The sequence below is a fragment of the Eumetopias jubatus genome, unplaced genomic scaffold, assembly GCF_037043125.1.
Source record: "Eumetopias jubatus isolate StellerSeaLion01/CBP00866 unplaced genomic scaffold, mEumJub1_p1.0 scaffold_9, whole genome shotgun sequence".
Classification (NCBI taxonomy): Eukaryota; Metazoa; Chordata; class Mammalia; order Carnivora; family Otariidae; genus Eumetopias; species Eumetopias jubatus.
The window spans coordinates 54,345,848-54,362,423 of NW_028274815.1; the positions used below are offsets into that span (position 1 = coordinate 54,345,848).

The 16,576-nt window shown below is 41.1% G+C and overlaps 2 protein-coding genes across 2 annotated transcripts in view; one reads left to right on the forward strand and one right to left on the reverse strand.

Annotated features, from left to right (window-relative positions):
• PPP3R1 (protein phosphatase 3 regulatory subunit B, alpha) overlaps positions 1–5,105 on the forward strand; it is a 71,922-nt gene extending 66,817 nt beyond the window's left edge. Inside the window, exon 6 of the mRNA XM_028116247.2 lies at positions 2,990–5,105. Within this exon, the coding sequence (XP_027972048.1) occupies positions 2,990–3,037 (48 nt within the window). The 3' untranslated portion in view covers positions 3,038–5,105. The remainder of the gene's footprint in view (positions 1–2,989) is intronic.
• Positions 5,106–5,933: 828 nt separating this feature from the next.
• On the reverse strand, positions 5,934–16,445 carry PNO1 (partner of NOB1 homolog). The gene is made up of 7 exons (XM_028116246.2): positions 16,180–16,445; positions 15,784–15,933; positions 13,455–13,538; positions 13,150–13,210; positions 12,800–12,917; positions 7,379–7,449; positions 5,934–6,518 (listed from the first exon to the last, which is right to left on the reverse strand). Exons 1-7 carry the CDS (start codon positions 16,384–16,386, stop codon positions 6,451–6,453), a joined length of 759 nt encoding a protein of 252 aa, XP_027972047.2. The 5' UTR covers positions 16,387–16,445; the 3' UTR covers positions 5,934–6,450.
• Between the last annotated feature and the right edge of the window lie 131 nt (positions 16,446–16,576).

Genomic DNA, 16,576 nt, shown 5'->3' on the forward strand with positions numbered 1-16,576 from the left:
TGTTTTATATACACCTGAATGCTAGTATTTCCAGAGAGAAAATGGAGGGAATGAAGTCATTAAAAATGAATCAGAAGTAATGAACCAAAAGTAGCGTTCTGTCTGAAAGGATTACTGAGTACCTAGCATAGTATATAAAATTACTCTGGGCCTAGGCACAATGTCATGAAATTTTAAAATGGGAAACAAAGAGATGGTCCTACAAACTCCAAAGACCAGGGGAAGAGGGGTAGTAGGGAGGGGCTTTATACAAAGACTCAAAAAACATCAGGGCAGCCGACTTCTCTGCTATACAGCAAAGTAGGAAGCTTAAAGACAATGGAGCATTGCCTTTGCAATTCTGAGGGACAGTTATGTATTTCCAAACTAGAATTCTCTACAAACTCAAACTAGATGGACGAATGAAGACATTTTCTGGTAATGCAAGGCTTCCCTTTTTGGGAAACTACTGGAAGATGTGCTTCCACGGTAATAAGGTTGTAAATCAAAAAAGATAATGTGGGGTCTAGGAAGCAGAGGGTCCAACGTGAGAGAAGGCAATTTCCGGGATGGTGAAGCAAAGTCCAGAGATGACAGGCCTAGATTGTAGCAGGTGGGAAAGCTCTGGGAATGATTTCAAGATAATAAAATTGATAGAATCACATCATATATTTGAACGGATTTAGAACAGAAGTTTGAGACTGAATTAAATACATAGATACCCAGCAAAGGAAAAGATAATTATAAACCTGTAGCAAAACAAACGTGCAGTATGCAATTGTTTTGCTGTAAATAGTATTTTATATAGTCATAATTAAAATGTTGAATTTCTGTCTAATCAAAGTGAAGATTTAACTGTTGGAAGGGTGGGGCGGGAAGTATGCGGGGTAGGAGATAGATGGGAGGGGTGTGTATGTGTTTAAGAACTCAATCTTCCTCTTGTGTGGTGGGAAGTCAGTGGATAATGCTTGCAACTTTAAATCCAAGAGAAGGCAACGTAGGAATGTTATTTGGAGACCTATAGGGAAATACTGAATATTAGCTGAAAAGTCTAAATGATCATCTCTATGTAAAAGGAAATAGAGAATGAGGGCAGGGTGGTAGCAAACTGATGTTTTCACAGCAGAAGGTGTAGCACTAATTGGCTGTTTAAGCTTTATTTTTCAAATAAACTTTTAAAATAAGTTTACATTGAAAAATAAATAATACAGATGCAGTTATACACAACATGGATTGTCAGAAACATGTTAGGTGAAACAAGTCAGACACAAAATCTCCAACTAATCCAGGTTGTTAAAGTCACCGTAGTGGGTGGGTGGGTGGGTGTGTGTGTGTGTGTGTGTGTGGTAGGGCTGGAGGAGGGAGATGGCTGGAAGGGGGCCACAGAAGAGTCCCGGGGTGTGTGTGTGTGTGTGTGTGTGTGTGTGTGGTAGGGCTGGAGGAGGGAGATGGCTGGAAGGGGGCCACAGAAGAGTCCCGGGGTGTGTGTGTGTGTGTGTGTGTGTGTGTGTGTGGTAGGGCTGGAGGAGGGAGATGGCTGGAAGGGGGCCACAGAAGAGTCCCGGGGTGTGTGTGTGTGTGTGTGTGTGTGTGTGTGTGTGTGTGTGTGTGGTAGGGCTGGAGGAGGGAGATGGCTGGAAGGGGGCCACAGAAGAGTCCCGGGGTGTGTGTGTGTGTGTGTGTGTGTGTGTGTGTGTGGTAGGGCTGGAGGAGGGAGATGGCTGGAAGGGGGCCACAGAAGAGTCCCGGGGTGTGTGTGTGTGGTAGGGCTGGAGGAGGGAGATGGCTGGAAGGGGGCCACAGAAGAGTCCCGGGGTGTGGGTGTGTGTGTGTGTGTGTGTGTGTGGTAGGGCTGGAGGAGGGAGATGGCTGGAAGGGGGCCACAGAAGAGTCCCGGGGTGTGTGTGTGTGTGTGTGTGTGTGTGGTAGGGCTGGAGGAGGGAGATGACTGGAAGGGGGCCACAGAAGAGTCCCGGTAATGGTCTGGGTGCTAGTTACTTGGGTGTTTACTCTGGGAAAATTCATCAAACTGTGTTTCTTTAGGTAGGTGGTACTTAATAGAATCTATCCTCCAAACAATACAGGTAATTAAACTTGTATATTTACATGTTACAATATGTTTACAATAAACATTGTTTACAATAAATGTTTACATTTTATTGTTTTGTATACGTTTATTGTTTACAATAAACGTCATTATTCACGGAGATGTCTGTAACAACTCTACATGTCTTCAAGCCTATGGGAAAATAATGTGCAGACAATTTTATTCATTTGTTACTTTTTAATACTTTCTAGAATAGACTGACAGTGAAGCCCGTATTTGGATTTTGAGGATAAATTTTTATGATAATCTCCGGTTATTACTATAAAAAGTAGGGGTTGGCAAACTACAGAGTGGGTTAGATCCTTCCCATCGCCTGTTTTGTGTGTCTTTGAGCTTAGGCCAGTTTTTTACATTTTTTAAAGTGTTAAGAAAAAGTGGGAGAGGGGCGCCTGGGTGGCTCAGTTAAGCATCTGCCTTTGGCTGTCATGATCTTCGAGTTCTGGGATCAGTGGGGAGTCTGCTTCGCCTCTCCCTCTGCCCCTCCTCTTGTTTGTGTTCTAATAAATAAGTAAAATCTTTAAAAAAAAAAATCTTAAAATAAGTAAAATCTAAAGTAAAGTAAGTAAAATCTTTAAAAAAAAAGTCAAAAAAAAAAGTGGGAGAAGGAAATGCAAGAGAAATTACATGTGGCCTGCAAAGCCTAAAATACTCTCTGGCTTTTTAAGTTTGCCAACAGTTGTCCTAGAACACAAGAAAATGCCAGTTATCCTGGGAGAAAGCTGCCATGAAAATTCTAACTAGATGCAGTACAGGTTTCAAAACAAAAACAAACCCAAAAGCACCAACTTCTGAAAATAGTTAAAGTAGTGTGTTTTTTATATTGTAATTTTGGTTAAGGTGGTTAGATCAGTAAAAAGGAGTTTTCAGTCATGGTTAAGCTTGATTTGTTCCTCTCTGTTGCAGGTTGTAGGTGGCCTAGATATCCACAAAAAGATGGTGGTAGATGTGTGACTCTTTTTTAAAGAGTACCACCCAACACTTTTGCTTTCTTCTCCATCTCTGAAGATCTGCTCAAGACGTCCAGCAATGCTCTCTGTGTATTTAAATGGAAGTATTTTTCTCTGTGAAGCCACATTTTCCAACACGAGCCTCATGAAGCCAACTTAAGTGTTATTGAACTCTAATTCTCTCAATAACTCAGTGTAGCACTTTAAAGTCTGAAGGACAGCAGCATGAAAAGAGCATATCAATGTGGTGAAGAAAGGGAAGGGGTTGGCTTTTTAATTTATTTTTCTTCATCTTTTATAACAAGAAAGTATCTATATATACATATGTAAATATTTATATATAGATATATGTAGCTTTCTATATGTGTAGTAGGTTGGCTTTAATTTAATCTACTTGATTCAGAAACAAAATGATAGAGTACAAAAGTGCCAAGCAGAACATAAAACATCCTTACTTTTATTTCACACAGTTTTATATATAGATAGAAAATTGTACGATTTGAGCCGGGTGTTAGGCCAGCTTTTTCCTTTTCCTGTGCTTTCTCCTTTGAGAGATTGACAAAGCATTTGTTAACGTCCTATTATTTACCTTAATTACATTTTTTGTAACAAAGGAGTGTGTAATTTTCTTTCTACCTATGGATATATTTCCAGGGACTGTGTCTCATTGCTGAGTAGCTTTTACTACATCTCTGCTTGAGGAGAAAGTATAGTGCAGTGCTCCTGCCAAGAGCTCATTCTTGTGTTCGTATAGTAACTGCACAGGGCTTGTGGCTGCTTCGTTATTTAACTAGGAGCCAATACATTTAGTAAATGTCCCTGAGTCAATGTAAGTTACCAGTTGTGGAAAGGCCAGAAGCCATCTGAGGCAATCACGATTTTCCTTAGACATTTCTTAGTAATACCTGAAGGAATCACGTAACTACTTAGGCTATCCATTCGTTTCAGTATGTAGATAATCAGTTTGTCATTAAACTTACCTTTGAACCATAAATTTCCCTTCTGTTTCAGAAGGCTTGCAGCTCATCTAAAAAACTGGTGATACTTAATGTGCATGTATGTATCTGAACGCCCACATATATTTGTGATTTAAATGGAAGAAGTCATACTAATCTGTATGCCACGGAAGAAGCAAAATTTTATCCAAATTTATACCTCTTGAATTTCTTTACCACAAGGCGTAGAGAGTGCATGATGGTTTTCTTTCTTGATTTGCCCATATTTGTAATGGATGCTAACTTACTAAATGTGTGATATAAAAGTAGCATATCATGTTCCACCACTTGATATTATCCCTTCCCTTTTCTGCAAAGGTACTATTGGCTGGAAGAAAACATTTTGGTTAGCTTTCTAGGACAGTAGTCTTCCCCGGTATAGTTTTTCTAGAAAAGCAGTTTTATAATCGTAAGTGGAAAAGGGCAGGTCGAATCAAGGTAAATGATCTTAAATTGGGCACACCTGCCTGCCATCGCTGTTCCTTCAACTAAGTGCTGCACATCATGGGCTCTGTCTGTGAGAGAAAAATCCCGGTGCTTGGTGTCCTTGCATGACATGGAGTTTTGCATGTAGATCAATTTAAAATGTACCTCTTGTTTACATAATTTGCATAATTTTAAAAGATAATGTTGCCAAACTTTGGAAATGTTAATGTTCAAACTGAAAATCTCCACTACATGTAACTTTCTTCCTCTGGATCAGTACGTGGCTTATAATCCCAGCCAGTGGTTTGATCTGTTCCAGTGTCAACTGCCATGTGCTCTGCTTCAAGGGGGAACTAGTCTTTTGTGAATTTTTTGTACATAAGTATTTGTTACAAATATTTTAGCAAATGCTTTCTATTTCTCTTGCTTGTGCATATCTTGGCTGGCGTTACAGAAAAATAGTGCAAACATTATTTCCTTACTGGGGAATGAGGGTTTTTTTTTTCTTTTTTTTTTCCTTTTTTTTTTTTTTAGTGTGGGTGGGGGGGTTATGTTGAATGTTTAGTTTTTCTTCTGCATGAGATGTCATGTTGTGGGATCTTTAGAAAACTTCCTACTGTATGAATAAGAAAATAAAATATTTGAAACTTGCTTGTGTTCACAATCGTCTTTGGTGAGCTTCCACGGCCATTAGATACTTTTTTTTCCCCCATGGGGTAGTCTTTTCTCCATTCTTCTGGATTTAAAAAATAACCTGATAAATTGATGTTTAATATTTGACTATAAGCCATAGTAAAGATAAATCTGCTTTATCACTGGTTAAAAACACAAGTCATTACAACAACCTACAAAGCCCTACCTCATCGCTTTACTACTCACCCCTTCCTCTGCTTCCAGCTGCCTTCGCCTCCGTGGTTCCTGGAACTTTGGGCCTGCTTCTGCTGTGGGCCTTTGTACCATCTCCCCCACCAGAGACCCCACAGCTGATGCTACTAGGTCTGTTCAGGTATGTCCTGGGCTCCACAGGGACGACGCTTCTGGCCACCCCACGTAAACATATTCCTACACCTGCGTCTCCCTTACTCCACTCTTCTTCCTCCAGAGCATTTTCCCTCTGCTGACAGAATTTACTTAGGTATTTTGTAGATGTCTTCCCTGGTTATTGAAATAAAATGAAAACTCCACAAGGACAGTGATTTCTTTTTCTGTCCCTTGTCCACCAACAGCCTCAATTGTCTAGAATTCTACCTAGCTTTTAGTGTTTGCTAAGATTAAACACTTAAAGATTAATACTTAAATACTTACCAAATGAGTATTTAAATAGGCAGACACTAGTTAAAACAAGCTCTTGCACTTGCAGAACATTGTGGTTTTCTTGGTAAAAACATTCTTTTACCATATTTCGCCTTCACCCAAACATTGGTAAGGTCTACTTTCACTGAATGCTTATTTGAAAAATAAAATTCTTTTCCTCACATCAACCTTGTGACGTCTTTAATTTTATAAGCTACAAAATAAGTACAAGGATTAGCCTTTGTTCACAACAGTATCTCCAAACCGCTGCTTCTAAAAAGCCTACATACCACCCAGTATTAAGGGTCAGGTTTCAGAGCGATTTTGTGAGCTGATTCTTTTAAATACACTGCATAGACAAGAAATGTTTATAAAAAGTTACAAATTTATAAATTCATACAGGACTGTTTAAACAAGTTTCCCAGTAAGAATTATAAACTATGTAAATCTTTTATTTAAAGTGAAGTGATAAATTATAAGTATAATTATGGTACTAAATTCAGATATGGGAATTATCCTCAAGTTGCTGCATGTGAATATTATCAAACCTTTCTGTTGATGCTTCTGGCTGAGAACAGAAAAGAAGTGATGGAGGCTTAAAGTGACTGAAAAGTTCTTCTCATGGTTTCTTATGACCACATGCAGAGGACAAGGGCTTTTTCTCTAGAGTCCAAAGACAAGATAAAAAGTCTCTGATTTGAAATCAGAATCGATCTGCTGCTCTGCTAGCCACAGCTCGGATATTGCCATAAACCTTTGATGGAGGATTTCCTGCAGAGGAAAATAAACATCATATCTATACAAATAAACTCACATATATAGAAGACACATGGAAAGCAGTCTACAACTCTAAAGAACACATACTCCAGTGGGTCTCTCTTAAATCAACAAAAGAACGATAAACCATACCCAAACATTCTCCAAAAATACTTTAAATACTAAGAGTCAAAGACACCAAATTGTCTAAATATTTCAAAAAGAAGCTGGTCAGATCTGGGCACTGATGGGAAATCCCATTTAGAGCAAGCTGCTACAATCCTGTAACTCGTACCAGAAGTTACTGACTTTGCTGCACAGTTTGAAAATAGGACTGGGGCGCCTGGGTGGCTCAGTCAGTTGAGTGTCTGACTCCTGGCTTTGGCTCAGGTCACGATCCCAGGGTTGTCAGATGGAGCCCTGCACTGGGCTCTGTACTCAGTGCAGAGTCTGCTTAAGATTCTTTCCCTCTGTCCCTCCTCCCACTCGCTCATGCTTGTTTGCTCTCTTTCAAATAAAAATAGGACTAAGTGCATCAATTAAGTTGACTGATGGTGATCAGCAGCTCTCTTTTTGTTGAAACCTAAACCACACTGCCGGCTATTCTGGAATGGCTTCACTGCACCTCTGGGGAAAGCAGCAAAGATTTAAGCAATATAACCCAATAAACCCCTTCTTTTCTCTAGCAAACTGATGAAATCTAAGCAAAAGTAGTATTTTTTTCTTCTTTAGGCCCACATTTGCCAACCACTAAGAGCTTCTACTTGCAATCTTTAACATTATGCTTAACTTGAACTGATATGCAAATGTGGTTTGAGTTCTGAATTCCCTATTTTCTTTCCAGAGAAAACACCCAATGAGTAAATTATTATTACCCAGGATGAGGTTGCAAATGGCAGTTCTTGCCATCTTGATGTTTTGGAAAGAGCCAAGGATGTGAACTTTCCTGCAAGAGAGAATATGGGACAAGTTAGCAACAAAAGCATTTCCTTAACTGAATCCCATAATCCAGAAACTCTGGAAAATCATGATAGATTCCTAAGTAAAGATGGCTGCACAACTCTAAAGACACTAAAAATCACTTTGAAGGGAAATTCTATGGTATTTAGATTATATCCCAATAAAAATTAGAAAAGAAAAAATTTTAAGAAACCAAGAATTTTTTAAGATTCTTGGCTAACAATGGCTACCATCAAGTGAGTGCCTTTTTTTTTTTTTTTTAAAGATTTTATTTATTTATTTGACAGAGAGAGACACAGCGAGAGCAGGAACACAAGCAGGGGGAGTGGGAGAGGGAGAAGCAGGTCTCCTGCCGAGCAGGGAGCCTGATGTGGGACTCGATCCCAGGACCCTAGGATCATGACCTGAGCCGAAGGCAGACGCTTAACGACTGAGCCACCCAGGCGCCCAAGTGAGTGCTTTTTATGTGCTAGGGCTTTATGTGTTCCCATTTAATCCTCATGTGAGCTTTATTAAGGTGGTATTTCCATTTTATAAATGAGGAAAGAAATTTACAAGAAGTAAAGTCGGCCAAAGATTACACATTGGCAGAGCTGGTATTAAGTATCCAGAAATGCAAGTAACACTGTACTTGATCAAAACATCCGGATTTCAATTGCAAAGCTTTCTAAAGGTCATCTAAATTTTTTCACTACTCAGTGAGGATCATCCAGACCCTACTAATAGAAATTCCTGGCTGACAAACAAGATGGACAATAGTATTTTGCCTTTTTGAGCCCATCTTCCAAAATGTCAGTAAACTAACGCCAAAATTGTCAGTGGGAACATCAAGCAGAACCCTCTCATCCAGACAGGCTCAGCCATTTCTGGAAGTGGGGACAAAAATGACAAAACCTGTTCAAGATGATCCCTAGATTTTCTTCCCCATTCTGTGTAATCAGGCAACCACCCCCCGTAACTGGCAAAATTATGGGAGGGGGAGGCGAGGTGTTGCTCCCTGGGAAAGGAAAAGACATGGTATCTGGACCAGGGCTACCAGGTACAGCTGAAGTAGGAATGTTAAAAACAGGCAATGGGAAGCAAATATCTGCACAATGGATGTTGAGATGTCCAACTATCTTCCATAACCAGGCTTCAAAGTCTGGCAGCAAACAGCCTAGAGAATGCTTCTCAGGGAAGCTGACCTGCTCAATAAAAAAGACCAAAGGAGAGGGGTGCCTGGGTGGCTCAGTCGGTTAAGCAGCTGGCTCAGGTCATGATCTCAGGGTCCTGGGATCAAGCCCCACATCGGGCTCTCTGCTTAGCGAGAAGTCTGCTTCTCACTCTCCCTCTATACTCTCCCTCTCTCTCTCAAATAAATAAATAAAATCTTAAATAAAAAGACTAAAAGATACATCAGAAACAGCCTGGCAATCACCCTAAGTGAAGCCTACAGTCAACCAGCATCCCCCCACACTCCAGACCCCATGAGCTCAGGGCTTCTAGTCTGCTCTTTCCTGCCTCACTCATGTACATCTGACACACACACACACACGGTTCCCCAGACTCTGACGAAAGCCTCTACTACAAAAGAAAAAGAGGCTGCAACCAGCAAGGTCAAGAAAGAGAAACAGAGACTATGGGGAGAAAAGAATGAAAACAGCAAAAACAAAATCAAATCAGTAAGGTCAGAAAAGCTATTTTCATGCACCCATGAATCAAGGGCATGATGTTAAGAAAACTAAATACAAGAATTAGAAGATAGAGTTACAGAAAGGAATTATAGAAGGGGGAAAGAAAAGGAAGACCAAAGTAATTCAAGAAAATTTCTGAAAATTGTAGAAAATGAGTTTCTAGTTTGAAAGGGCCCAGTAAGATGAGTAAAAATAGACCCACACTAACACATAGCATTATGAAATTTCAGAACACACCGGATGAAGATACTACCACTGCCAGACAGGACGCTCAAAGAATCAGGTATAAAAATGGTGCTGGACCTCTCAATACCAACACTGAAAGCTATGATAGCAATGTCTTCAAGATTCTGAATGGACGTGATTTATATAACAGAACTGTATAGTAAGCCAGGAGACAGGACACCTTTGGAACTCGAAGTTCTCAAATAATGTTAGCTAGCTAAGCTAGCTCCTGGACCAAATACGGCACCAAAATAAGGAGTACTTGGGGGGCGAGGGTGTGCAAAATGAATAAAGGGGGTCAAACAGCATAAACTTCCAGTTAGAAAAGAAGTCCCAGGAATGTAATGTGCAGCATGTTAAATATCGTCAATAATATTGTGCTATATAATGGAAAATTGCTAAGAGTAAACCTTAAAAGTTCCCACACACACAAAAACAAATTTGTAACTGTGGTGATGGATGTTAACCAGATGTACTGTGGTGCTCGTTTTGCACCACATACAGGTATCAAATTAAAAAAGAAAAACAAAAGGACCAAAGGAGTACTCAGGAAAAAGAATCCAACAAACCAAGAGATTCAAACAGCAAAAGGGCAAAGGTGAAAGGAGAACCTAGGATGCCGAATGGGCGCCAGGCAGAGAGCAGCAGTGCTTCTGAGAAAGCAGGCTCCAGGACAGGTTGCTCAAATGTTTGATGCATCTGCATACAACAACATACAGCTTTTTACTGAATTTTACTGATAATCAGAAAGCACAAACATAAATAAGAATTCTTTTTTCCAGTGAAAACAAAGTGGTAAAGGACAGACAGAACAATCACAGTTATCACCTGGCCCAGTGCTGATATCCTGAGCACTGACCCTGCACTCAGGTAACGCTAACACTGGTCTTAGAAAACCCAAAATGTACAGGGGACGTAGGGAGGGGTGAGTAAACTGGATGTCAGAAGGGCTGAGTACATGGGGTGGAAGTGGGGGGAGAGATGAATAAAAGCTAAATTTTCATCTTCCATGGTAGAAAGTCAATGGTGAAGCTGGTATATAAACAAGATATTTGAAAATATGGAGATAAATAATTTCTAAAAATTACCTAAAAGAGTTGAAATTAGTTCCTCTGACAAAGAGGACATGGTAGGCGGAAGAAGTTTGGGGCTTGCTCAAGTATGTCTAACTTTGATAAAAATCCTTGACAAGAGTGCAGGAAAGATGAGAAAACAGACACTGAGCATACATGAAGTGTGAGTGGTTTTGCTGTCGAAACCACCAAAGTGATGGGGCAGTGGCCACAATGGTACGGGGGTCTCAGGACATACAGGCAACATTATTTCCCATCTGATGCACTGAATATATATGGAATAGTTTTTAGTTTTTTTATCTTGCTCACATCATACTGTATTTTACCAGATTATCAGCAACTCATCAAAAACAACAGTTACGGGTACATACTGGTCCACATTATGGTTATGTCATAATAAATGGACAAACATGTGGATTTCCAGTTAGCCTATTTATACTGAACACTCAAGACAATATACTCAATTTCAAGTAGTATGTAATTCACTTGGAAAAAAAAAAGATATAAAAAGTAATTCAATAATAGCAACATTATTCATAAGAGCCCCAAACTGGACGTTTGGCTCAAACGTCCATCAAATGAGAATGGATAAACAAAATGCAATACCTTACGATAGTACTTGGCGATAAAGAGGAATTACTGACACACCTAAGGAAATGGAGAAACTGAAACAGCATGCTAATTAAAAGAAGTCATACTCCAAAGAATGCGTACTGTGTATTTCCATTTATATAAATTTCTAGAAAAGGCACAACCATGACAGAAAGTAGGTCAGTGATTGCCTGGGACTGAGGTGGGATCACAGGAGTAGAGGTTTACCCAAAACTCACTGAAAAGGATACTAAATAAGGCAATGTTTTTTGTATGTGAATCATACCGCAGTAAAGCTGTTAAAAAAACCAGTTCAACTAGTAAATTTTATGTCAACACTTATCAATATACTTAGAATTTAATACATCACAGCATCTATAATTTGATTAGCACATCATTTACATTTGTAGATTTCTAAATTAACAAAAGTTTTTAGCACTACATATGATACTTTCAAATGTGGTATGCATTTCAAAGTATTTTAAAATGTCTAGTTCAGAACAAGATTTCCTCGTGGCTCCATTCTCCCAAGTCTAGGCTCCCCTCACAAAGATCAAAATTATAATAAGCTCGTCTTCCAGTAAGAGGGCCATCAACGTGGTAGTACCATTATCCCTCGAGTGTAAAAGAGTCGAAAATTTAGGTTCTAAAAAATGGTGAGCCCGAGTTTAGAGCCAACATAGCATGATTTTAAATAAAATTATTTCTGGGTTTAGCAGCAGGCAGGTCCCTCCTCCTGTCAGTCAACGGCTTCATTCCCCAACTTCATGGCACATGGTGTTATATAAGTTCGGCGCCATCTGCCGGCAACCACGGCCTGGCCCCGCAGCATCTTCAACCCCCACCACGGCTAATCCCAGCCCCACCTCCAGCACCCTTATTCTAAGCCCTTATCATCTTCTTTCTGTTCGCACAGAACTGCTCTCGGGTTTTTCACCTAACGTGCAATGCTCATCATCCTTTTATGAAAGGCCTTTATATATAGTTTTAAAATATTTATAGACTCATACACATATATTTCTTTCTCTAAAAGGAAATTCACAGTGGCATTTAAAACACCCACTCCTTGCTCTCTCCTACTGATTTAAGTAGGAGTCCCTTCTGATACTATTTAAATCTTCACCTGTCGGGGCACCTGGGTGGCTCAGTTGTTACACGTCTGCCTTCGGCTCGGGTCATGGTCCCAGGGTCCCGGGATCGAGTTGTGCATCGGGCTCCTTGCTCAGCGGGGAGTCTGCTTCTCCCTCTCTCACTCCCCCTGCTTGTGTTCCTGCTCTTGCTATCTATCAGATAAATAAAATCTTTAAAAAGAAAAATAAAAAATAAATCTTCACCTGTCATGTAACTTCTTTTAATAGTAATTCTAAACATTCCTTTTTTTTTAAGATTTTATTTACTTGAGAGAGAATGAACACGAAGGGGGGAGGGGCAGAGGGAGAAGCAGGCTCCTGGCTGAGCAGGGAACCCGAGGTGGGACTCGATCCCAGGACCCTGGGACCACGACCTGAGCCAAAGGCAGATAAGCTTAACTGACTGAGCCACCCAGGCGTCCCTGAACATGTCCTTTATTGCTGAGAAAAAAGCTAGAATTCCTAAGATTTTCTCAACTAACTTAATCTCCTTTCAAAGTAATTATGTATTTCATCCAGAACCATATACTGACAAAGAGTCAGTGGCAACATTATGCATAAAATACAATCTTTATGACTTCTTGAAACCAGCAAAAGGTCAAATATAAATTACGACAGTAATTTTCTCAAGATCAGATACTTACACATCAGCCAAAACTATCCGTGTCCGTGTCACGTTCTCTATGGTGAATTTGGTTTTTCCTCCTTTGCCAGCGATTCTTCCTATTGCCCTTGACAGGTGGTCTCCCTTTAAGGGCTTTACTAAATGAGAAAATCAAGGCCTCAGGAGGCAATTCCAGCACACCACCCACTCCATAATGAAGTTTAATCACAAACTAAATTTCCCTACTAAAAGATACAAAAAATATATATTTTAAAACCTGCTAATAATACAGGTTAACTGATGCTATTAGAAAGCTAAAAGTCACTTACAATACAAAGTCGACAGTACAAAAGTACAATAGTTAATAGGAAAAGACCACCCTATACTTACCATCTGTAATTTCAAAAGACTCTAGGAAGAGGTCATCCAACCTAATGAGGGCAAGTGCATCCTACAACATAAAAATAAATGCTGTGAAGCCCTTACGTTTAGATACCTGAGAATAACTACTAAGTTAAAATGCACCAGACCTAGAAAATTCAAATTTTTTTAAAAAGCCCAAATCCACAGAAACATTCACGGACCCTGGGATCATGACCTGAGCCGAAGGCAACACTTAACCAACTGAGCCACCCAGGTGCCCCTCATATTAAGTGTTTTTAAGCACCTATTTTAGATGTCATGAAATCACTTACCTCCACCTGAAACCCAAGAATAAAGGCTTTCACAAAATCAGCTGCTTTTGTCAAGGCACTAACATCCTTGGTTTCTTTACAAGTCTGTTAAAAAAAAAAAGGCACATATTATGACTGGAGATGAAAATACTCTAATACAACACGAGGACTGATGGCCAGCATATACTCGCCATTACTGCTGATGGTTCCCCACGCACTAACTCCAGGACTAACTACCACGGATAGTTTAAGCAGGGATCTTGTCCTTAAAGGCTTTACTAGGTAATTGCAGAAATAGCTACTATTCATAAAATCCCAACCACTAAAAGTGACACGTATCGCAAAGGTGCTTTACACACAACAGCTCTAATCTTCACATCGACCCTGAATTTTTTTTTTTTTAAGATTATATTTATTTATTTGACCGAGAGAGACAGCGAGAGAGAGGGAACACAAGCAGGGGGAGTGGGAGAGGGAGAAGCAAGCTTCCCACTGAGCAGGGAGCCTGATGCGGGGCTCGATCCCAGGACCCCGGGATCATGACCTGAGCTGAAGGCAGATGCTTAACGACTGAGCCACCCAGGCGCCCCTCGACCCTGAATATCAAGTAATATAAAAACTTTTATATCTGAGAAAACTGAAGTACTGAAAAGTGAAAAAGGCAGAATTCCGACACAGGTCTGATTCCAAAATTGTCATTTCCATTCTCCCACACAGACTCAAATTTAGTTGAGGAGACCACATATTTGACAAATTTCAAACTTCACAAGGTTGTGTAATGCACATATAAAACTAGATCCCAGTTCTAATCCTGTATGTGACTTTGGGCAAGTCCCATAGATGCTCCAGGTCTTTTCTCATTTGTAAAATAAAAAAGTCGGGGGTGGGGTGGGGTCCTTTCAGGACTAACAAGATTCACTTGTTAGTGAATGACTTTGATGACTCTGACTAACCTACTCCTTTGACTTAGTTTCCTCACATCTAAAGGATGGTGATATGACAACTACTTCACAGGCCTGTCTTAAAGATTAAAATGATGTAGTGCACGCCAAAGCACCACTATGTGCCTGGCATCCAGCAGTAGCAACGGGTGTGGGTGGCATGCAAACTGATGCCTCTGCGACACGGAGTAAGACAGCCAAGCACAGTAAGAGTGTAGGCTCTGAAGACATGACTGAAACACAAACCAATCCTAAAGGAGAAAGCACTTGAGCTAGACTCCAAGAGATGACTGGAATTGAGGCCGGAAAAGAAAGAGTATGGAGGAGAGGGCTTTCTTCATATGGCAAAGTCCCCCACAGGTATGGACATAAAAAAGTCAAGAGCTGATGAGATGAACTTGGGACTTAGATTCCTACTTAAAAGCCAAGTTCAGGGGCGCCTGAGTGGCTCAGTCGGTTAAGCAGTTAAAACGTCTGCCTTCGGCTCAGGTCATGATCTCAGGGTCCTGGGACAGAGCCCCATAGCAGGGAGCCCGTTTCTCCTTCTCCCCGCGACCTCTCGCTTTCACTCTCTCTCAAATAAATAAAAATCTTTAATAAAAAAAAGGGGGCAAGTTCAGTCAAAAACTGAACTCTGACCCTTCAGAGATTTTGAAGATACCACAGTACCACAGTGAAAGCAGCGTGGTCCCGGAAAATTCATCTGGCACTGGCAGAGGAAGGACCGGTGAGAGGAGATTTAAAGCAACGAAGCAAGGGAAAGCTCTAAGGAAACAAGACGTTTGGCACAAAACTACAAGAACCTGAACAAAAAGGAGTTCTGCCAAGTTCTATATTTTAAACTTTACTAACTATTTAAAGCAGTGCCCCTCTGCTTTATTCCATTATTCTAGTTCAACAGAGATGAGTCTATACCAGTTCTGATGATGGTATGAGTCCTCAAAATGGAAGATATAATTTTGGTCATTGATTCTGATATAAAACTGGCACCCAGAAAAGGAAGCCCAAAGTCAATTAACATTGTCTAGCTTTTGAACTGACACCATGAAATGAATATATATGTGTGTGCACAGCAAGCACTTTTATTTCCTATTTACATACGTCTCTTTATGACCAGCTCTTTACTCAGCCTTGTCTCATTTCAACACAGAACATCATAAAATACACGCACAGGCATAACCAGTATTTTGGTATGATCTGAGGTCCACCTTATGAATTCAACTAATATTTGTGTTGAATGCAGAATTTGAAGACATTCAAGAAGTTCGAACTCACTATACTATTTTAGAAAACTGTATAACGATAATTTAACAAAACAAGTCCCGTTACGGAAAGTCTATTCACTTCTTTTCACCCCTGTAGGAAAGAGAAACCCTAATATATTTGGAAATGGTTGACATTCTCCTTACCCTAATTTCTACATTCCTCGATTTCAAGTTAAACCGTATCTGAAGTCCCAAATGTTCTACAACAGGAGTAAATATCTTCATCCAGTTCTCTTTTAAGGGCGTGTATCTGTTAGCTGGGACTGGAATTTTCCTTGTTTCTTCTTTCCCACCCTACAACAGAAGAACACACAAGTCGGGGGATGTATTGGGATGGAGGAGGAGCTGTAAAATGACAGCTTTTCCACAAGAAGCTTTCTTTAACTGAACGAATTAAACTTCGTTCAGGAGAGTCACTTCTTGAAGGCCGTCGCCGTCACTGAAGAACGGCCCCCGCCCTTTCAACATCACCCAGAGACCACCGGCTTGGCCCACCTTTGGCCCCCGACCCCGTTCCTGTCCCACGGTCCCCGCCAGTACCAGGAATCCATCCCCGGCGAGGGGCGGGAAAACCGGCCTCTTCGCGGGCCGGGCCTCCTCCGTGTCCATGCGGCCCGCGTCCCCGCCGTCCCCCGCCGCGGACAGCGGCTCAGCCTGCCGTTTCTTCGCCCGCCGGCCACCCTTACGGGTAACTTGGGTGAAGCCATCTTCGGCTCCGGCGCTCTGCGATTCCATCTCCGCTTCCATCCCCAAGGATCTCCCGCTCCAACATATGCTACCGGCTCGAACGCGTGCGCCGCTGCACGGCGCAGGCGCGCCTCGCGGGGTCCAGCGTCCGCCAACCAGCCCCAGGGATCCGCCCCGTTTCCTAAGGAGTCCCACACTGGGGACCTGAAGCAGGGTTTCGTGCGTTTGCTGGGGAGGTAGGGGAGGACAT